This window comes from Rissa tridactyla, chromosome Z (assembly GCF_028500815.1).
Source record: "Rissa tridactyla isolate bRisTri1 chromosome Z, bRisTri1.patW.cur.20221130, whole genome shotgun sequence".
NCBI classification, from domain to species: Eukaryota; Metazoa; Chordata; class Aves; order Charadriiformes; family Laridae; genus Rissa; species Rissa tridactyla.
In genome coordinates, this window is record NC_071497.1 from 62,014,338 (window position 1) to 62,037,915 (window position 23,578).

Below are 23,578 nucleotides of genomic sequence, written 5' to 3' on the forward strand. Positions count from 1 at the left end.
TCTCCATTTAGCTGTAGTCCCCATTTTATTCTTCAGGCTAACTCTTACCTCAAGAAGAGAATGTATTACGTGCTTCATTTTTTGACAGACAAAATATTCAACTTCTGTGTTTATATGTGCCTGCCCCTAACCTTTACCAGTGTCTGCAGGAAGTAGGCTGATGCTATTGAAGTTCCACTGCAAGGGGTCTGCCTACCGCAATGTGATGGAAAATAATCAACACAACACAATTATGTTCAGTAACACTACTTGTCCAGGTGGAGCCCGAATACCATTCGCACATTCAGACACATTCTGAAATGGCTTATAATAGAGCAACTTTGGACTTTTACTTGATCAATGAGCTTTGACTCTAGTCTTCCAGGGGCTTACATTATCTGGACAGGAGATCTGACCTGGAGAGTAGGGAGGGTGCATGAAAGAGCCCACCAAGGAGCTACAGCACGGTGACAGCAACGCCGGGGAACACGACACTGTCTTGCCTCCACAGAAAACAGCAAGCACAACTCTGGATCATAATATTGGCAGGAGAAAAGGCTGGACCTGGTAAAGAGAGCTTAGTGGCTGAAACCCATCTTCCTCAGGTTTAGATGTTTAAAAACTAAGAGAGGTCAAGTATTGCGAGATGGCACTTCGTCTGACTGGTCTTAAGATACTTATCTAGGAGGAAACGCACCAGGCACTAAGGAAGCATCTCAGGCGTAATTTTTTGACCTCAGTGTCACGTGAAAGTGTCAGGATTTGCTGGTTCTCCCCCAGAGGATCCAGGCCACAGCGTTCTCCAAAGGAACTACTACTTTAACTGGGTTTACTTGTAAAGCCTACCTCTAAGTAAGGGAGAAATCTTTAGCAATCTTAGTCCATCTGACAAAAATGACACACAAAAATGACACACACCAAAGAGTATCATAGCAGTAAAATGGCACGGATATTTTGGATTAAACTTGAAACTAAGTTTTTTACTTCATGTGAAAATTAAGAGCTTCTGGCCCTTGGTCCTACATCTCTTGCAGGGATGCAAAATGATCCCTGAAAGCATACAGAGCTTATGAATTTCAGTCAGCTCTATTCCAGATAAATTCTAGAAAAAAAAAATTGATGAAAGCTACTTTTGTATAAGGGATTTATTTAAATATGAAACAATTCTTTAAAAAAATATGCTGTTACTACTCATGCTATGTATTTTTAATATAGAGAATTTTCTGAACATTTTTTCTCTGCTTTGTCAAACTTCAGCTTTTAATTTGCATTCCTTCAAGAAGCAGGCAGAGGTAATCCCTTTGGCTGAATCCTATCAATAAATATGTGAGACCAGCAAGTGGCTTCATCAAGTTCCCCATGATTTCCTTGCACCATGCAGACAACTGTATGTCGGCTCTGAACTCGAGAAGTCAACAGACAGAGCACAGTTAGTTCCTCAGCCGCATGTGGCTGGGATTCAATATTCCAGGGAACAGAAGCATTCACGCAGCTCTACCCAATCCTCCTTTCTGTGTGACCACTGGAGAAGCCCACACCAGCTGCTCAAGGTACAGTTGCTAATTACAGTTGCTAATTCCGAAGCTTTAACTACAGTATCAGAGAGGTAGCAAAGGAACAGGAGCTGCAGCCACCTCCTAAACTCACGCTCCATCTCTGCTTCCTTTTAACCCAAGCAGAATTTGGCACAGCAACACATCTATCTCATATCTTCAAGAGCAAAAGAATCTGTAACTTAAAAATTTGTTGCCAGCTATCATTGGCTCTGACTTTCATGGCCAATCCCCTAGGAGAAAGTTATCTAATTGATCAAAAATTAGCTAATTTTTAAGTCCATATGGGCTTCATTAACACCATCTAAGCACTTTATAAATGGCAAAACTCATCCCTGTAGTGCATTTTAGGTGAATCCACAAATAATAATTCACCAAGACAGATGTAATGTAAATTCCCATGCCCCATATCTAATAGTATCCTTGTAAATGACAGGAGGAATAAAATGAGTGACAGGCTTTCAAGCTTAAACACCTGCAGAAGGTGGTGCTAGCCAGACTGACTTCTGTTTCCAGAGTGTACATCTTCTCCAAGGACATGGGGCACTTAAGAAGGGAGTAATACAGAAAAAACTAAAGGGAATACAAAAATCCATAAAGCAAATTAATCATTAAATCTCCAAGGTGAGCTGTTAAAGGATAGAGGTATGTTTATTTATATTCTGCTTGGAAGTTTGAGGAAAATGAGTTCTACACTGTTCCAAGAATAGTAGTTGTTCAGTCATTAACATTGTCATCATAGTTGTGTGTTTATCATCAGGCCTTCCAGAAGCAGTGAAACCATAAGCAGACAGCATATATAAGATTTCAGAAGTAGATATCTATGTGTATATATATATATGCAGCTTCTCACAGGGGAAGTCCATGTCTCTCATGATTCACCACTACACCTGAGATAACACAGAAGGCAGAGTAACTTGTTGGTATCAGTAAGAGGATTAAACTGGTATCATGCAGATGCATTTAATGGAGCTACACCCTTACTAAAATGTACTCAGTTATGCACTTTTTTCTTTTTTTATTTTTCCCCCATTTTAAAAATACTTCCCTCAATTACTCCACTGGGTTTGGCCCTGCTGCATAAAAAACTTAACTTTTCTTGCAATAAGGTAGACAGATGAGGTACAGCAACACTGAGATCTTTTGGAAGAGCAGATGAGCAGCCAAAACACACACTATACACGGTGCAGGGTAGAGGGGTCAAGTGACTTGGAAACAGCCTACGTGTGAAAAGAGCCACTAACTGAAAGGCTTTTTTTTTGTTTTGTTTTGCTGCAGTTGGTTGGGTTTTGTTTTTTTTTCAGGTGACTTAATTTTAGCTCTTGTCTTCACAGCAAAGCAAGATTCTAACTCCTGATGCAGAATCATAGAATGGTTTGGGCTGGAAGGATCACCTAGTCCAACCCCCCTGCCATGGGCAGGGACATGGTTCACTACAAGAGGTTGCTCAAAGTCCCATCCACCCTGACTTTTAACACCTCCAATGTTGAGGCATCCACAACTCCTCTGAACAACATGTTCTAGTGTCTCATCAACCTCATAATAAAAAATTTGGGTGAGGATATTCAAGTAATTGAGCAATTGAACAACTGGAAGTGTTTCTTCATTAAGTACAGACACTTCACAAATATTCAAGAAAGCATGGCTTGTGGGGGCAGGCTTTGAAAGGCTGTATTTTGAGCATATATTGTTTATGAGTTATAGCATATTTTAATATACCAAAACTGACAAAAAGCCAAGTTTTCTCTTGCTTTCTGAGTTTTTTTAAAGCTGTATTTTAGCTTGTGGACTTTGAACTCAGAACTGTTCAGCAACACTTCAATTTCCTTTACTTCTAAGGAATATGACAGAGTCGTTCTACCATGACTACAATGACTGTAAGTAACACAAGTTCATTCATGTTCTGTATATTGATTTTACAAAATAACGCAAAATTGACAGCAAGTGAACCTTGAGATGAGTAAAATACACAATTGAAGTATGATAGTGATGCAGGTTGTTCTGCAGCATACTTAAAAGTGATCTGAAGGCCACAAATCTTCAATTCTCTTTAATTTCCTTTCTCTAAAACTGTGTAACCTTTCAGTCATTTCTATGTGGATGGGACTATGTACACTGAAACCCACGTCTAGACTATTCTTCAGTTTCATGGAACCAGATAATAACTACAGAGTCCATTTAGAGACAGAAAACGGTTAAGTGACCAAGTCTGGAAAAGTTTCTTTAGCATTTGTCTACCCATATAGATGGTTGCATAAGTGTTCTATTTTGTGTTGGTAAAGGTAAGTGGACTAAGTCTTGCACTTGAAGCAGCTACACACCAGCTACAAGGAGCCTTTATCTTCTAACGCATACTTTTGAGTGGCTGTTGGGGCAAAATTTGGAGAGGTCTCTTTGGGGAGGCAAAGCATGTGTGTGTGCAGATGGGTGCAAACTGTGTGATACTCTTACCTGCAGAACAGACTGCCATAGGAAAATCTGGTTACAAAAAGTCAAAATTCCAGGCTTTGAAGAAAGCCCCCCACCTCCTCATCAAGAATTAATCCCAGGCTGAAGGTACGGGCATGAATGATTTGCACTATCTTGGTCTTGAAATACATCAACTTTCCTAACCCACAAGGAAGAGACAGTGAGGTTTGAATTATCAGACACTGTGAAAAATATATTTGTCCTGCAAAACATCCCCTCTGCCTTTGTTTTTCACAAAAGACTTCTCTTTTGAAGGGTCATGAGTTTTAGAAAATTCATTTGGGACTCAGGGGATCAATAGTTATGTGGGTATTTCCCTCCTCGCCCCCCTGGTAACTTCAAGTGTTACTGGCTTACTGTTTCTGTTTTTTTAATGGGTGGCTGAAAAATGATAAGTATGCACCGAGGCTTCCAACCCAAACAAGGCATGACATTTGCAGTTTCAAAGTATTAAGTCCACAGATGATTTTAAAATAAAAAGCAATTCTACAAAGTGGCTATTTCCTCTCAAAAGCTTTCACTGTGTTTTTTCTGGAGAAGAGTGCATCGAGACCTGCAGCATTTCTTTGGTGTCTGTTCTCTTTGTTACTAATGACACTTCTCAGTTTGGAGAAAAATGTTTGAGAAGACACTGGTTATTATCTGGAAATGTTGATCTAACTTCAACAAAATTTACCCAGAGAGGTCTCTGGTGTGTTAAAGACGACACCTTGGACTCCTTCATGGTGTCTGGGGAAAGTTCCGTTTGCAGCTAATCCTTACTTACTGGTTGGAAGGTTTCCTACAATGACACTAACCCTATGAAAAAACACTGCTGGAAGTAGGAGTAGAGAAAACATGAGGTACCAATCTGTCTACATAAGATCTTCTCTAACGTTCATTTTAATTCTTCTTGAAAAGATGATTGCATGGTTGAGCTTACAACTCACAAAACAGCAGATATTCTAAATAATATATGTACAAATCATACCATAAAACAAACTCACAGACACTGATCACAAATTTAAACAAGTATACACACTGGTATCGAAATGCACCATAGAAAAAGTTCTAATAAAGAATTATTAAAGTAAATTACTAGAAAAATTCAGAACAAAGAGAATAGCTCCTCTACCACTGCCTAAAAATGACAAGAAAAGTCACTGTGTGCTAAGAGTGGACTCCTAAAATGAGTAACACATTTCAGAAAACTGTATTCTTGAAAATACCTAACAAAATTAATGACTGTGAATTAATGGATGCAACAACAAAAAAACCCCAAAGCACCCACCCCACAGAATCTGATTTAGTGTTAAGACTCATACATCCCAACTCCAATGTTGCCAACTCTCAATGAGCCAATGTTCACAGTTGCTGAACTGTTAACAATCTTTCAATGTCATCTATACTTTGGATAAGTTGAGCAAAATGGATGTATTTTAGAAAATGAAAGTTCATTCCTTAAGCAGGATAGTTCCTTTTTTTTTTTTAATTCATTTTACTAGCCTTTTTTTAATGTATGTGATTAAAAGGGGAAAAAATTACATAGTAAAAATATCATGGGTTTGGTTTGGTTTTGATTTGGGGTTGGGGTTTTTTTTGTTTGTTTGTTGTTTTTTTTAAATATAAATTGCCTAAGGATTATATTCCTCTTCTAAGAACGTATTTGACAGATATGTTTCAAGAATGCTCACTTATCCCTGAGGACAGCATTTATATTATCTAATTTCAAACACCCATCTCACATCGTCTGAATCACCGCTTGGAGCCCTCACTAGATAAACGGCAGGAAGTAGGTAATTCACATGCTCCAAACTAGAACGTGCTGAGGCGCACAAGGGAGATGGTGAAATTACTCTCTTAAGTGTTAAGCTATTTTTAGTTTTGGCCCTCATCCATTCTCCCAGTCATTAAAATTAGCTCTATCGGTTGCAGAGTTTCTTCATTTTGAAGAGCTAACCAACGTCTACACCATGAACTATTCTTCCAATAGCAGACACAAGTCCTCTCCACCTCCCTTCCATTACTAGAAATATCTTCTTATGAAAAAGGATGAACTGTACTGTGCTGTGTTTGACAGGTTACTGGCTTAAAACCAGGTAATAGTTTACTGTGTATTCCAGAAACTCCTTGCAGAATTTTCTGAAAATGTCTGAAATTTCTGTCAGGAAAGACAGAGACGTGGGAAAAAAAGTACATGAACACAAGGAAAGATTCTCCTTTCAAATTAGTAATTTCCTAGCAAGACCTTTTATTTTGAAGGATAGCCTACTTGAGCTAGACCCCAGCAGCTTAGGCAGAAGTGCAGGAAGCAGCAGGAATTGGGTCAGGGAGGGAGGGGAGAGCAATCCCTCCCTGTGTTCTTCTTCCAGAGACCACCAGGCTCTTGACAGTGGAGCACAAGGGGCAGAAGAACGGTACAGCTACGACCTTCACAACATCAAACAAATGTTGGTTGAGGTGAAGCCAACACCTACGTCTAAGTTGCTATATTAACTAGTTCTTTGCTTACACTGACAGCAGGAACGTATCACCTTTGAGTCTCTTCTCTGAGTGTGCCTCCAGAAATAATAATCTCTTCTCAACACAGTAACTGAATTTACCAGAGCTCCCCCAGTGTGCCCTAAAATGTCACAGTTCATTATAGTACTGTGCAACGTGAAGACAGTTACTGCCTTTTATGTTACAGAGAAACCTTTTTAAAAAGCCTGGCTTTATCAGGTTCCGTTCTAGAAGGTTTTCAAAACCTAACTGGACAAAGTTTAGAGCAGCCTGGTCTGACCTCATAGCTGACCTTCTCTGAGCAGGAGGTTGGATTATACAGCTCCTGAGCTTCCTCACAATGAGAAATTATCCTATGATCAGGTTAAATAACATTCAAAACCAAGAATTTAAAAATAAATAAAAAAAGTAATAGACAACCCCAGGTCTACTTTGTAAGGAAGCTATGCATAACCCTATAAATAACATCCAAATACTAGGATTTGAGTGTAATTTCAAATTACAAAACACGACAAAAATTAACTCAAAACTTTTCCTTGAAGCCAGCTTAACAGTTCAGCATGACCCACACAGCACCTTTACTGTAACATAACTAAAATATTTAAGCTTGTAAAAGTGAGTAGTTTTAACACAGAAAGTGAAAAATCTACTGAACAGATTTCTGCATACAACTTTTAATGAAAACTCAAGTGAAGGAACACGAGCTAGCAGCAAGATTTTTGTTTTTTCTTTGTTGTACAGCATTGGATTTACATGCAGCATTATTAAATGGTAAGCTATCTAGACAATAACATACCTAAGATATAAACATCACTTGAAATAAGTCCATTTTCACTAAGGCAATGGAGTCAAAATTCCCTATTAAAAACTTGTTTGAATACAAAAATAGGAATTTTAACGAACAAGCAACAAACACACACATATATATCGTCGGATCAAAACATTATGTAATAGAAATTCCAAGTTTATGTATTACAAGAAAAAATGAGGCAACAGGTTCGAGTCACGGTTGACAAAATTGAAGATTTTCCAGATTTGTCTCAGAAGAATCCTCTTACATTTTGTTTCTGAAAGTGTGTTTTATCAGCTTCTTAAGGTGCCAAAAATGGAATAAAGCTTGTTATAAATAATTGTATTCTCTTCAAGGGTAAAGAAAGAGCAAGTTCACCAAACGGTTACCAAAAAGCCCCAAGCAGCAGTTGCACAGTTCGCCAGATACACCATTCAGTTTTAATATATGAATTATATTCTAAGACTGAATAACCTTAGTATAGTATTTCTCTGGGTTGATTCAGACAATCAGGAACTGCATACTATGCACCATCAGGATCAGAACTTTTATTTAAAAGCCAGTCACAACAGAAGTGGTTAAATTTTTTCACAACTTTTTTCTCTCCAAATCCCATTTTATGATCAAGAGTTTTCAGTTGAAAAAAAAATAATCACAATTTTAAGAATGTAGAAATTATTTTTAGGCAAAGAAGATGTCTGTGGAAACTAAGACTTACTTAAGAATGAAAACATGTAGGTTTTAGTCTTAATTTTTTAAAATATTACATTTGATTAACTAGCTTCTGTTAGAAGCCTTCCTAGACTAGTTATCATACAGAAAAGGACTGATCAATGTCTCAGCCAAGATTTTTAAAATTTCTAATGCCAGGCTTAGGCTGCATTTTACTTTCATTTGTTCTGGCAGTGCTCAGGCTACAGTACATTACAGAAAGTGGGAGTTCCCAAGTAATATTACTTCATAGTTCAACACTAACCATCATGGATAGTTTAAAAAAAAAGATGTTTAATTGCAAGAGTTTATCTTCTGTGCAAGGGTTGTAACTGTTTAATATCCGTATCTCCCAAGCAGTTGACTAGCGTTAACACTGGTTGTGAACAGCATTAGGACCTTTCAGATGAGGATAAACTGAAGCAACTAGACTTCTGCTCTATTATGCTTATGGGGTATGAATGGGATTGTAGACATATATTGGAGCATGTTCATTTCAAAACTTACAATTATTTACTGAAATAATACGAAATTTGAGTTCTACTAACAAAACTCTGGTGACTTACACAATGCTGTTTTTCAGCTTTTGGGTGTAAGTGGCGAGAAAATAACTATAAATACCAATGTAGTCTGCACTTACTTATGCTGCTGAAATAACAGGCCCCAACTACTTACACCAAGACATACAAAGTGTGTCTTTTGTACACACAGAGAAGAATGCTTGCAGAAGAGGACATACCTGGCCAGCAAGGATGTATTATAACAAAATCAAATTGAACACTTTTCAGGTATGCAGATGAAAAATGACAAGTAGTAACGTGTAGACCAAAGCATGACCTCCACACCTCTGATTTCCGACCTTGTTAACTCCTGCCAGACCCTGCCAGTTCATACAAAGACATTGAAAAACCCTTACCTATATCACTGTTCCGACAGCAGCCCCCTTCAAACTTGTACCCCTGTCCTCTGCTGCAGCAATGTTCCTCTTGGCAGCAGAGCGGTTCCCCCCCTTGCCTTGCAGTGCCGTGGCACCTCATCTTGCCCACAAAGCTCCAACACTTGCCCCAGGGCTGCCTGGGCTCCTGCCGTGCAGCCCCACGGGTGCCTTACCTGTTCTCCAGCCTACACTGGGGACCACTTCTTTTGGTCCTTTCACAGGGTAAGTACGTATCGTCAATGCCAGGGTGGAATACAGCTTTCCCATTTATGGAAGAAATGAACGTGCTACGCTACTGTTATTTCAGTGAAGCACAGCCAGCCTCACTGACTCTCGTGTCCCCTATAGCTGAACTCATTGAAGGGAAGACCACAACGCCTTTTCATTTGAAAAGCATCTAGTGATTCATCATCAGCTCCTGGAGTCAAGGCAGATATGTAAAAAGCATTGCCATGCACCGGACAATACCCAAACGCCCATCAAGCGTTATCCTCCTCACCCAGAAGCACTGGCCAAACTTCACCTTCGCTGAAACGCAATGCAATCAGGTTTGATCGCACAGGGAAAGGGCGCAGTTCAGCAACTCCTCTCCATCACACATGGAGCGCCACCAACACACAGCATTCTCAGAAGGGCAGGCAACAAGAAGGAATACAATCCCTTTCTCTACCCTGACACATGAAAAGCCCAGGGAGTCTCCAATGATTGCTGTGTAAGGTTTTTAATTTAATTATTTTTTTTCTTTTAAATCAGAGCAAGCAGACTGCCTGCAGAGAGCACTGTTTCGGCCAGCACAAGCAGCTCGGTATGTCTACTGAGTTGCCCATTTAGTATTACGAAATGCCTCTACAAAAACATGCCCTTTAACCAGGTCTAACACAATCCTAGAGGCTTCACTTTCCATCTCTTTCATGCGTTTCATGCATTTTTATTTATTTAAAATAAATAAATAATCTTTATTTATTTATAATAAAAACCTCATCTAGTCCCAAATTCAACTTATTTCAAGGGTTTTAAAAATTTGCATTTTCTTCAGTAATAAACTTGAAGCTACCATTAGCAAGACAAAACTCTGGTCACCATTTTGAGAATCCCCATAAGAAGTGACCCTCAAAATGCAGAGTTATTGTTGGAAGACCAATTCTAGCTGGTGGTATTTAACAGGACAAAAAACTAAAACCAGGCCCCCACACTGCAGAAACAAAGTAGATTTAGAATAATGCAAAGCACGTAAAAGTTTAGTAACCTCTACTCCACACCATCAAAAATTACAACTAGGTAGTTTCAAAAAGTGTCTTCAGTCATGCTCAATGCAGAGCAAAGCGTAGTTACTATACTAGCAAAGCAGAAAACATATTTACATATGCAGAACAACAGGGAAGATCTTGCAGCTATCATTTTTTTTAAAAAACAACTACTACTCATGGACTTTATCACAACTCCATTTCACAAAAATATTGATAAGAGAATTCTAACACACAAACAGTTTAAATGAACTCATTACAGAACACTGATAGATGTGCAACATTTGTAATACTCCTTCGACATGCACAGAGCACTCTTACAAAGCACCATTTCTTCTAAAACATGTAATAGATGCACTGGTGACAACTGAAGTATAAAAATAAACACAATCACTCTGTTAAAAAATTAGTGCAAAAGTATATTTTTTTTTTCTCATTTGAAAATGTATATTATTTTTTCCATAAATATTTAATAGTAGTAGTCTCTTACAAAAAAAGCAAGAAGTCCTGCACAATTCCAGTTCCATCTCTGCTCATTCTGAATTGCATGACATATCTGGCACCCTAGTATTCCCCAGCCTTTGATCAAGAGCTCTTAAGCTCTATTTGAATTGAATTAAACAATGTTTATAAAAATAAATCTAGTATTTCTAGCTCTGTTCTAAGTTTATTAAATGTTTCAGTTACTCTTTGTAGTCTCAATACATTATGTGTTTTATTCAGAGTGTCCCATTTACAATCATTTCTAACAGGGGAGATATATCCACCTTCACTCATCATTTGTACCATTAAATAAAAACTCCTAGCTTTCTTAAAGAACAAGAGAGCACACCATTCCTAGTGCAACAAATTATGACTCAGTCTGAAGCAACTACACTTCTCTCATATTAAAAAAAATAATTTGAAACTGTTTTCATGTCTTAGAAAACTGTTCAATTAAAGGCTGCTTTAAACTTCGTAATCCAGAAGTGGTGTAAAAGTCCCTTTTCTTCCAATAATTTGTCAATGAAAGGCTGACATCCAGTCCTATCAGTCATTTAAAGAATGGGTGCAAAAATAATTTAATTGGAATATTCTATGAAGCAGTTAATTTCACTAAGACCTCAGACATTGAAATAATGCTTCCTGTTAAAGGGACACCTGCACTAACCAGTGTTCAACCACTAACCAGTGGTCCCTTTAACGAGGAAGGAGACAGGTATCACTTAATCAGGATGTGGGAATGGAATCTGTACCTATGGGTAAATGGCAATGCATTCTGGGTTGGTTCAGCCCTTGGTTCTGAGTTCTGCGTCACTTCCGGCGTCGCTCTCTCGTCATCTGTCCCGTTAATACTTTCTGGAGTCAAAGGAGACTGAATATCCCCTCCAGCTGATTCCTTAAGTAAAACAAACAACAGGTTAAAATTACAAACTGACCTGCTCAGGAAGGCTATGTGCATATGACCACTAACATTAAAGTCTTAAATGATACACAAATCTTAGGTAGTATTAACGTGAGGCTCAGATTTACAGCATCTCTCATGGTCCTATTTCATCACGTGAATTTAATTTGGAAGTATATTAACAGAAGTCTCACATTATCTTGTACAAAATACAATTGACTTATGAATTATTTGCAAGTATCCGGCCTCCTGCTTATTACAGACCTCTCGCCCTTACCTGGTATTATATTCAGCCCTCATACTGCTACGCAATGGGTGACTATTGACACCCAGGATTCTTATCTCTTACTTTATATTCTAACACGGTGAAACAAATGCTTCTAATATTTGTTTCAAAATCTAGCTTTCATATTGTTTGTTAACCGAAGTGAACAGTGGAAGGGCCATTGCTGGTGCGTTCACATTTCACCTATCTGTAAAGAACACTTGGTTCAGCAGAGTCCTTGCGGAATTTCTGCAGGCGCGTTAGCCTGGGCTAGCTCTCGCTAGTCATGTATTATCTGTGAAGGAGAATACTCCAGCTACACCCAGGCAGCTTCTGCTGCTGCTGCGTAACTGGACACCTGAAAAACTTAATGGCTGCCTCCCAGCAGAAGGCACTGGTTCAGCTTTAATCACCCTGCGTCACAGCAACGTGTACGTTTGTGTTTTAGCCAACAAGCATCATTCGCTAATTTCTAGTCACTGAGAAGTACTTCTTTTGGATAAAAACAAAGTACGCTCTTGTAGCCTACATCCAAAGGTAGAACATTATAGGCTCTTCAGTCCCTGTACATGATTTAATTTTATTATTTTCTTTCCTATTGTATTCATTTTCAAGTAATAACTTTTGCAGGAGATAAGCGAGTCATATAAGCGAAGTAGCTCATCTTGATTTTAAAATATCTTAGTAGGGTTTTAGTAATCAAGTGATAATATTGAACTCTACGATAGAAGAGTTTCAGGAATAGAGTTCACTGGATGTCATGGAGGGGTGTTTATACAGCATACAACTGCTTGAATTACAGTATTTCCAAAAGCTAAGCATCTCCTATGGCCACACAGGCTCCTACCATCTGCATGGGGAAACGATAAAGCTGTTATTTAATGCTATTAAACTGAAGCACAAGGACAGGACAGTCTCTGGGAAGCCAGCAGCCCCTCTTCGCAGTTCCTTGCTGTTCTTTGGCTTCCTATACAGAGTTTCAATCTCAGAAGCAATTGCAAAATATCTGAAGACCATAGAATCATAGAATAGTTTGGGCTGGAAGGGACCTTTAAAGGTTCTTACAAAATCAAGGTTTAATTTTCAGCCTCCATTTAGAGCCTTCAACTACTTTACAAGGATAAGGCTTTTTTAAAGCCAATACTGAATCTGATCCTCCATCTATGGGAAATGTTGTAATTGACTTTAAGCCTTAACTAGATGGAAAACCTCAGTTCTAAAGAAAATACAATCTTGCTGTCATCACCACGTTCCACACCTTTCTGGTGTCCCTTAACCAAAATACTGTTGTTCAATGTTTTCATTGCACTTAAAATTACATTAAGCATTTGCAGCACAACAATCGTCAAAACTTTGCTTTTATTCTGCCATTCTGAGATATATGTACCTCACTCTACAACTTGAATTAGTGGGTGATACAACATTTTAATACTGACTATACTAACTTCCAGTTCTAGTATATTTAGCGTTCATCAAGTTATACAATGCACATGCACCAGTGTCTCCATTCTGAAATTTATTACATTCCTACTGATTAAAAAGCTCAAATAATTAGCGTACAATGATTTAATTCCACAGATATAAACTGTTATCTATATTATAAATGCAATTTTTTTAATTATATGAATGCAAATTGTTACCTACCTTCAGGAAGAATCTTGTTATTTTATACTCAAAAATTATTACCTTAAGTGCCAATACTTTAAAAGTCAAAATTAAGTCTTGATTTTTACAGATTAATTTTATTGAACTGAAACTCAATTGAAATTAAGTGTGACAGGAGAGCAGAGTTTGCAAGATAATCAGGCAAATGAATTATTTTATAGAAATCATATGGTTTTGTCTATTATTATCCTCTGATTTGATAAACAGTTTCCAGTGACATTAAATGAAAAACTTTACGGACCCAAGAGTTTCTCTTTTATTTCCTCCTCTTCTCAAACTACACTAAATATTCTAAAAAATACATACCACACCCTACAAAATCTGAATGGCTTGTATCTTTAAGAAAAAAATCCTACAACACTATTATTAGATACATAAAGCACAGCCTACTTATTAAAATATTTTAAGTGTGAATGCATAAAAATTATTTTGGTAAAAGAAAACAAAATGTGCAAGTTCCATCTAGGCTTATTCTTCAGTAAAGCACTTTCATAGGCTTCTAATGTGAATAAAATTCAAATGTCAAAAATGAATGCAGATAAACACCACAGTCTATGTAATACCTAGACGTTTGCTACCTGCAAATTCATGAGTGGCTGATTTAGTATGTACAAGAGAAGCATCAGATTCTAGTATGTATTTCTCCCACCAATAATACAGTTTAATCAGTGCTCTCACACACTCACAACTACCCCTGTCTGATAAATAATTTAATTGCAGCTAACTATAATGAATCTGGATATTAATAAAGCGTCAAAGAGAACAGAAAAAGCAACTTACACTGAACAAAATTTTTGCAAGTTCTTACAAATAATGTGTTCCCGTTTTGCATTAATTAGAGAGAGTAAAGAATTTTGGAAACATTTTTGTGAGATGCTTATACATTAATGAAGTTTTTATTCCATACCATTATAGCTTCACACGTCCACTCCAGACTTTACAGAGTTGGGGAAGAAATTGAGGTCAACTTAAAAAGGGATTTTCACCCTTCCATTTTAGCTGGGAGAGCAGGTTAAATTAGTTCTAACATTCAACTGTATAGACACTATATGGAAAAAACAGTGCTTAAATTGAGAATGACAAGTCTTCCTGTAAATCAATGGTGTGTATTTTAATGCCTGATACTTTCCATTTGTGACAGCTACAAATAGGTATTTCATACATTTGAGAAGAAAGTATTAACAGCTCTTTTATGGTATAAAACCACTGTTGTATCATATATAAGTTTCTGGAGGATATTGAACTTTAAGCCACTCACCAGTCCTGGACTTACACATGGACTGAGGATTAGTATTTCTCTACATGACAAATAAATGTGAGACACTGACTCAGGTATATTTTGCTATTTAAGAGTTTGTCAGAGATCTGCACTATCTAAAGGAGCTCTGGCCTTCCTAATGCAGGACTCAGGTGATGCCAAGCAGTATAAAAATGACAGTGCCTACAGTATGTAAACTGAACATAACAGAGGGGAATTCATCAAAAGATGCCTAAATTTAAAAATCTTATAAGCAAAATGCATGCAGTCACAAAACAGTAGAGTAAAACAAGCAGACTTCACAGCACAGATCAAGCCACCTTTTAATGGTGACTAGATCGGGAACAGAAGAAAAGGAGGAGTAGGTGATTCTAAAATCATGAGCAAACCAAATCAATTCCAGTTTGTTTTCTTATTAAGTATCATACTGTTTTCTCATTAAGTATCCCATACACTTCTCTGGCACTGGTGTTCTTCATAGTGCTTCTCTGCTCGTAATTACTGGCATAAGTCTGCCAGCTACTGATTCAGATACCACAACACATGTGAAACATTTGTTCCAGTGCAGAAATTCACATAACATCTCAGAAAGTCACTTTTTCCACAAGCTTTGTAAGTAAATTTTGTACTTCTAAAAAGAATAAGCTAACAGGTGACAAACCATGACCATATTGCTCCAATCAACCCATTCCTTGCACTAGAAAATGTCGTGATTCTGAAACTTTTCAGGCAATAGCTATTCCTAATTGTCTGCACAGGAGGGGCTCAGAATCACAGACAACATTGTTTTGAGCAAGTTACTCACCACACAATTTCAGAAATTAACAGACATCTTAATGTGAAATGATGGGGGTCAAAAGAAGAATCAGAGGACAGATTCTTGCTTAGAGAAAAAGAACTGAGGTTCACACTCCAGGTGGTTTTAAGACTGATGGGGTGAGACTGAAAACCCCACAAACTGCTCAGTTTGGTTGTGTACTTGAACCTAATTAAGGTTTGCTTAAAAAACAAAAAAAAAAGGGGGTGTGTGGGAGGAACGGGGATGGGAGACAGTTTTCAGGCTATTACTTCACGTTCACAGTGAACTTCAGATCGAAGTGTTGCTCTTTCAGTGCACAGGCAAGCTTGTAACTGAAAACAGACAATAGGTGGCTTGTCACTGTAAGATCCATGAGTTTACGAATTAAGCAAAATAATTCCCTCTATTAAAAGATATGTCAGGGAAATAGGAGTTGGCACAGCAGGGGAGCCAGTATTTTAGTTTTATATCAACAAGATAAGAGCCTTGCAAAACTGTATTACCTCAGGCTGAGTTAAAAGGGACCCAGATGGGGTACCTACGTGCATAGGTGGTCTCAGAAGTACCAAAATAGACAACTTTTTTCTAGACCAAAGCCTCCAGACACACCGGAAATAGATAAAGGGTGTATTATTATATGAATCCATCTTAACACAGAAGGGTCGAAAGTACAAGTACTCTGGCACAGAAACAATGCCTTCCTCTTCATTTCAAGAAAGCACTGTGCACTCGGTGGGGCTTACACTTAACAAAGCAGCATCTCTCTTGTAATTTGTTGGTCCGGGCCACTGTCTTTCTTTGGACAAGTTTAAGTTCTATTTACAGTCAAGGTGAATGGTGATTTTATATATTATCTGATATTCTGGGAAATTAAAGCAAAGCCCACTGGTAAACAGGAGGCGAACACGCAGTATTAAAGAAACCGTAAGAACGCAGAGTTTAAAATTAGCAGCAGCATAGCTTAAGGGAAAAGGAACTCCCGCTACTAAGTAATTGCAAATTGGGCTATGTATTATTTTCTTTCTACTATGTGTTTCCCACACAGACAAACACAAAAAATGCTGAAGAATACAGAAACACTGTATCCAAAAAATGCTCAACATGGAACTACTACTTCCTGGCCGTTGGGGCACTATTCTGGTGGAAATATCTAGCCAAATAGTACCCATACTTTGCTAAAGCTTGTAACACCTTAGAGAAACACCCTAACCTCAGTGGACTTTAGATACGATTGTTCTTAAGTTTTAACATGACTAACTCTGGTAAGTACTTGGACTACAAATTCATGTTCTATTTATGTGATATTTCTGTTGTTATCTCTAGTTTTCTATTTCTCGTTAGTTTCACAACAAGTTTTTGCAGACATTCAGAACTGAAACTCACCTATACCAGTAGTAGTTGCATGGTTACACCAAACAATAGGGAAGAGCAAATACCTTGTCCAGGGTTTTGTTACACTAGTTGGAGAGATATTTTAATCAAGATTCAATCTGTAGGAACATACTGAATGCAGAAAAAAGCACACGTACTTTTAATCTTTTAGAATGGTGCAGCAAGGAAGGTGGACAATGTACCACATGTGGTACATTAATTAACTGGTAAATAATAAGGGCATTTGTAAAAGCAAGAGAAATATAACATTTTATTTACAGTTGATTCATATATTTTCCAGTTTTTACATGCAGTATCTTCCTACTTATTATTACTTTAATGAGGAAGGATATCTGCAAGTCCAAGACAGCAGAGGGACTGACACTTGTAGCTAACTGGGTTACCGTTGTAGAGCTCACTAATCACACGCTACCTCCCCGTGCCTTTCTTGTCAAAGCTTCCTAAAGAAGCCAGGTTCCTGTGAAGTCTTGACCAGACACTGAAAATATCTCCTTCCTCTTTTACTCTCCCTCTCTGCAAAGGATCACTACGCAAAAGGGAAAGAGGAGCTGTAAAATGATTGAGAAAGGCAACACTCCAATTCCAGTCACTTCTTGGCAGATGATCAAAATGACATTCTCCTTCAAATGTCTCTAGGGTCCCACCTTCCCTCCGCACTACCAAGCACCTATCTTCCCTGCAGTCAGAGCTCTTTGAATGAGCCCCAGTGCCATGGAAGTGCTGCAGTTTGCCATGAAGCCATCGCTTCTCATCTGCTCCAAGCTCCGAAGTTCCTGATTCAACTCCCTTCTCTCTGGGGAACTAATGAGAAGCATTAAGTATGTGAAGACTATTATGCTGATGTGTCAGCACTTGCACTAACTGTATCTTTCAGAATAATACGCTAACTTATCAACACAGCAAAAAGCCAAGAGATGAAAAGTAAGGCCTGAATATGAAATTATTCCTAAGCGTGCAGTAATTAAATTGCAGCTCTCAACGTGCATTATAAAATCGCTCAAGGTAACATTTCTGTAACTGCCTACAGTATAAAATGTTAGGTTCCAAGTATAAAAGGAAATCTGTAGAGGAAAATGAAAAATGTTAATAGCTTATATAGTTTAAGAGAAAGCTTTAACCCTGGGCAGCTGCTAGACATAAGCATCTTGTGTCTAAGTGAATAGTTCAAATTTATGTCCAAACCAAATAATAAGTCACTCCATTTGACAGCGTCAGATTTAACTTCCGAGTCCAGACTGTTAACATGTCAAAACAGAAGCAGAGTAATTGTTTTGCCCATAATACCAAGTAACTAGAGGCCTGTCTGCAGCACTTCACTGTTTCCAAAGCCAAGTGCATGTTAGGTTATAATAGTGAAATGCCTGCTTCCATTATCTCTGTGTTTATTTATGGAATTTATCAGAAATTTAGAGACAGTCAAGAAAACTAATCAAAAAAGACTGCCTTATTTTTCTCCTGTTACAGTAGAGGAAGCAGTTTCTCTTTAACAGCAAACGCCAGCCTAGCACTTGGGCAAAATGCCTACTGGGAAAACAACGTGAGGTTGGTTGATTGTGTATATTCTTGTGGGTTCCACTGACTTCTCTTGGAAGGGCACCAGATTTAGCTTTCTGGTGGCAATAAAACTATTTGTACAGCACGTTGCAAATTGCCTGCCATCCCTGTTCCAGCAAAGATCAGGAGCATATTACAGTGCAAAGCACCCAAGAGATGCACTGATTCAATGAATGAAGAATCCCCGGAAAGAAGACTTAGCTGCATTAATCTACTCAACGCAGGAACCCCTGCTGCAGTTTTATAGCTGCTTCATCCTCCAAGAGAAGGAATTACCTTTGTCTTCACTATTGTTTAAAATATCGCAAACACCTAAATACAAAGCCAGAAACACTGGGCACGGGTTGGGAGTGGAGTGGCATAAAAGCCTCATGTGATTTTATTTTTTCAAAGCAAATTCAAAGTATTTGTTTTCAAGTAAATTAATTGTTGGCATGACTGATGTAAATGTGACTATATTAATTTATCCTCCTGTTAGGCTCACATTAACCCAGTTTATGTTTTGAGATACCTTTTACAAACTCTTCTTTCACATCATGGCTAACTGCAATGAAACTCCAGAACCAGCATGTGAATCTGTCATCTTCCTTCAACACATTTCACAAGTGAATACTACACAGTAGGAAATACGTAAAAATAGTTTGCTGCTTTAACTTTGATTTTTGTTACAATGATTTTTATACAAAAGTCCTTTACAGTGCACCACCTGAAGTTTCATAGATACAATAAGAAAAAACTCAAAAGGTATTTACTACAGATTTACTTACATAACTGCTCACCATGTTTACTCATTTTCTGGGGCAAGCTCAAAGAAACGAATGGGAATTAAAAAAAGGCCAATTTTATTTTAAAGCAGGTCTCTTTCACATTTCTGTAATGTATGTTAAATGTATTCTTAGACTTCCTGACACTTCTACCTGACTGTTGAGAGGATTCAGGGTAATTGGGAAGTACCCCATTCATTTTTAATACAACATGCGTGTGTAAGATACAATACAGTGAGTTGCAGAGATATGAAGTACCAGGCTTGAATCAGGCAGTAAGACTCACTTGAGAGGGTGTACTTGTTAGCTCCATCTTTTCTTGGGATTTTTCCTTTGCTAGTCTTGCAGCCTCTTTGAATTCCTGAAATTTTTCAGCAAACTGAAGGTACATATGTTTAAAAAAAAAAGGAAAAAGAGAAAGAGTAGGCGTGAAATAGTACATTACATGCAGAACAGAAAGCTGTACTTAACATTTTACAAAGTCAAATTCTGTCAGTAGAATTTTTTAAATTTTTCTCCTTATTAGATACTCAGTTTAGTGAATTACACAGTGATATACCTTTCAGTACCTTTCAGATATAATATACAGTGCTTATATGTCAGGAAAATTATGATGCAATGAAGTTTGATCTGTTGCTGATAAGTGTTAAAAAAAACCCCACCTCAGAGATGGCTAATAATAGTGACAAGCTGCCTCACACAGCTTCTTTCAGATTCACGTTTTACTCTCCTCCTGAGTACAAATGATCTGGTTCTGAAGCCTAGTACGGTCACTATTAGCCTAGAGCTTTCAATGGGCTTCATTCTTTCACGACTGAAACAATACTGATGTCTTCCCTAATTTTAACAGCATTTATAATTTCAATAGCTAATTAGGAAAGCAGCAGTGGGAATACTGAGTCAAGTTCATCTCTTGATTGTTCATTGACATCAATCAAGTTAAAGAACAAATTCATTGAACTTGCATATACCGAACACAAAATTCATGAATTGCACATTGAACTGCCGTATGAAGCTTGATTTCTATGCTACATGTACCTCTTCCAGAAAATAGCTAAAGCAGAAATTTAGAAATACGCACACCCTTAAAACTGAGAGATTAAATCAATTTATTAAGGCCTGGTTTCTCAGGCTAGAGAAAAATTTGGCTTTATAGATCTCAGCTTGACACTACACTGATTGCTATAGTAGCCAAGCATTTGGCTTTGTTTCCTACTGCTTTTATACAGAACATAGAGCATACAAAGAAATTGGTTTGCACTGCATGTATTTAGAAGGGATGAAGGCTACCCTTTGTGTCACACAACCTCTTCAACCATTTTCAACCAGAACTTCACTTGCTAGTGAATATCATTTCTCTCCACTTGTATCCTATATTTCATCTGTCAGGTTATTTAAAAACATACACTTCCTGAATATAGAAGGAAACAAAAGATACCACCTTGAAAGTCTAATCAATCCAGCATCAAAAAATGTGTCAGAATAGACGATAAAATTGGCAACAGATCACCAGAACTAGATGATACTTATTTAAGACTTGTACACAGACCTCAGAATCTGATGGGTAACCTATTATTTAAATCAGCTTTAAGATCAGAGGATTAGTAAATGGCAAACATGATGCTGAGGTTTAGAATAAATGGCTGAAGACACACAAGGGAGTAAATACAATCTTCTGTATCACAATGGTAGCAACTATAAAAAAATATGTAATAGACAGATAAATAGATTGCATTCTAAGAAAGAGCCAACAAGGCTAACATAGTGAAAATTTTCAACAAATTTACTAGAATGCCTTGAGATAGTTAGATGATGGATAATAGCAATCTCTTGATAAAATTCCTGAATAACAAAGATGAGATCTCATGGTGTGAAAGGTTTTCTGGAGGATCAATATTGTAAGGAAAAGATGAAAAATGGTGCAAGGAGTCTACAAGAGGCTCTTACAAGTATCTGTGGTGGCACTTTTGCCATTTAGCATACTCTTAAGTTATATAGAATAAATCTGGTGAAGTAATTCAAAGGAGTAAGACAGCAAACCTGAAAAGGAACATTTTTCCTCATAGATCAGGAACTCCTTCCACTATCAAAAGCACAGACTTACATTCTGATTGATAAAGTCATCCAGTTTTCTCTGAAAATCATGGGACATTCTGTTCCTCCTACTGCAGCAGCAAGAGGGACTCTGCTCACAAATCCTGATCCTGTGAAGGGAGTATTCTTCAACCCAGGAAGCATCTTTCAGGTATCACTGACTTCTGATGGAAGTCAGCGATCAGAATCACTGGATTCTGATGGAATCTTGAGATGAACTTGTGGTCTGACATATTGAGAAAACTTCTCATGAGGATAAATACATGTTTAATTAATTTTCTTCTATACTGTTTGTATATGAAGTTGATTAGCGTGCCATTATTTTTCTACCAGATATTCTCACTCTCCTAATTCTCAGTCACAATAGTTGCACAGAAGGAGGTTAACGCTGTTGCACTCTACCCTAGTAATTAGTTCAGGAGGTCAAAGGCACATGAACCAAAACCACATAGTCCAAAAGTCAAACATTTACTATGAGCTAAACAGACAATGATCTGAGAATAAACAGTCTATTGTATCTGCTCTGATTATTTGGTTCATTAGCCTGTTGAAATCAGTCACAGACTAGACTAAGTTTTTTTGTGGTTGCAGGCTGTCTTTTGCTCACCAGAACTTGATATATTCCACTGGGGCTCAGAGACACTACTGCAAAACAAGTTATACGCAACAGGGCTGTTCACTAATCAAATACAGAAAAGAAGTTCCAGAATCCACTTTTAAGGCAATTTCTAGAAGCAAACTGTTTCTGAACAAATCCATTAATATAGTTTATTTGTTAGCCCTATTACCAATACCCAGAATATCCAGTAGTACTTTGAGCCCTAAATTAGATTTCATGTCCTACAACGCTAGGTGTACCTAAGAGTGCTCTAATAAACCTGACTACAATGCTAGCACACAGAAGTGAGAGTTAGTAATCTGAGCAGGGAGACAAGACAAGGAAGAGAATATGGATGTACTTTCTCTAAAGCTACACAGGAGATCTAGGGTTTCTAATTCAGCTTTTCTGATTCCAAGACCAGCATATCCATGAACTCCAGTGACTGAATAGACTGTAATCTAAGGAAAAGTTTCCTTTCCCCCACGAAATATATTTGTTAATTTTAAAATAACACTAGAAGTTTTACCTTTATGAATTTTAGTAGCAACAATCAGCAATTTAAACTCACATGAATGTCAGTTTGATAATTAAGATATAATACAACAGGGACAGTTTGCTAAAAGGTCCTGAAGATTCATCATCATAAGCTTCAGAGAAGGTCTATGACTTGGTATTTTTCTCAACAGATTTGTGTGTTCTTTGTAAAGCACAGCACTTGGAGCAACTGCTAATCAAACACGTACTTAAGACAAAATATCTACTGTTGCTTTTGAGATTAAACCAAGGGCATACATAAAACTCTAGACATCCGTTTGACGTCAGTGAAAGAATAGGATTGAGACAACTGTAATTAAGAAGGCAATAAATACCATATGGCAAGAAAAGAGTCAAGGACAGGACAGACAAAAAACCCAAACTATTTTCACTGGCAAGGACAACCTAGTGTTTAAAGTCAGGCAAACACAAACTGTGCATGACCACAACATGATACTTTGCCTCCAAAGAATCATTCTGTGATTAAGGAAGACAAGCTATTCTATGAGAGAGGTAAAATAACTCAGCATTTATCCTAAATCCATTGAAATATTAAGAAAAGTTATTACCACATTGGTAACCAAGTGCCTCTAGGACATACACAACCAATTTAAGTGACAAAGTTCCCAAGTTCACTGAAGCAATGATAGGTGCACAAACCCACCAATTCAGAACTTCCTGTGTTTGTGTTGCTTTGTAGAAATGAAAGCTATCGGATTATGAAAGGAAGAAATCCTACAAATGTAACACTTGTCTAAATCAAGCAGTTTTACTGGTTTTCATTTTAATGGTTTTCTAACCATTAGAAAGTTAGACAGTTTTCTAACTATCCTTGGATAGTGACAATTACTTTCTCAAAGGGGCTTGTGTGATTATTTCTTTTTAAATAACAAGCCAATCATTATTCCTTACTTAAAGATGTACTTGCTATGCCTTCCTTTTATTCCACTTGGGTTTCCAGATCTTTTGTATACTTCAAAGATGAAAAGCCTCTGCTTAATGTGGAGACATGTTCTTAAACTGAACTGAAATTCCCCATCTGGAGAAAAATGTTTGTACAGGTTCCTGGACTCATCTACCAGAGTAGTATGAATAGCAACAGGG

At 37.6% G+C, this 23,578-nt stretch overlaps 1 protein-coding gene across 1 annotated transcript in view; it reads right to left on the bottom strand.

Annotated features, from left to right (window-relative positions):
• The window catches only part of HOMER1 (homer scaffold protein 1), a 92,369-nt gene that overhangs the window by 36,411 nt on the left and 32,380 nt on the right, over nt 1–23,578 (bottom strand). Inside the window, exons 4-5 of the mRNA XM_054185518.1 lie at nt 19,532–19,624; nt 11,400–11,542 (exon numbers count right to left, since the gene is read on the bottom strand). Coding sequence (XP_054041493.1) covers nt 11,400–11,542; nt 19,532–19,624 — 236 coding nt within the window. The remainder of the gene's footprint in view (nt 1–11,399; nt 11,543–19,531; nt 19,625–23,578) is intronic.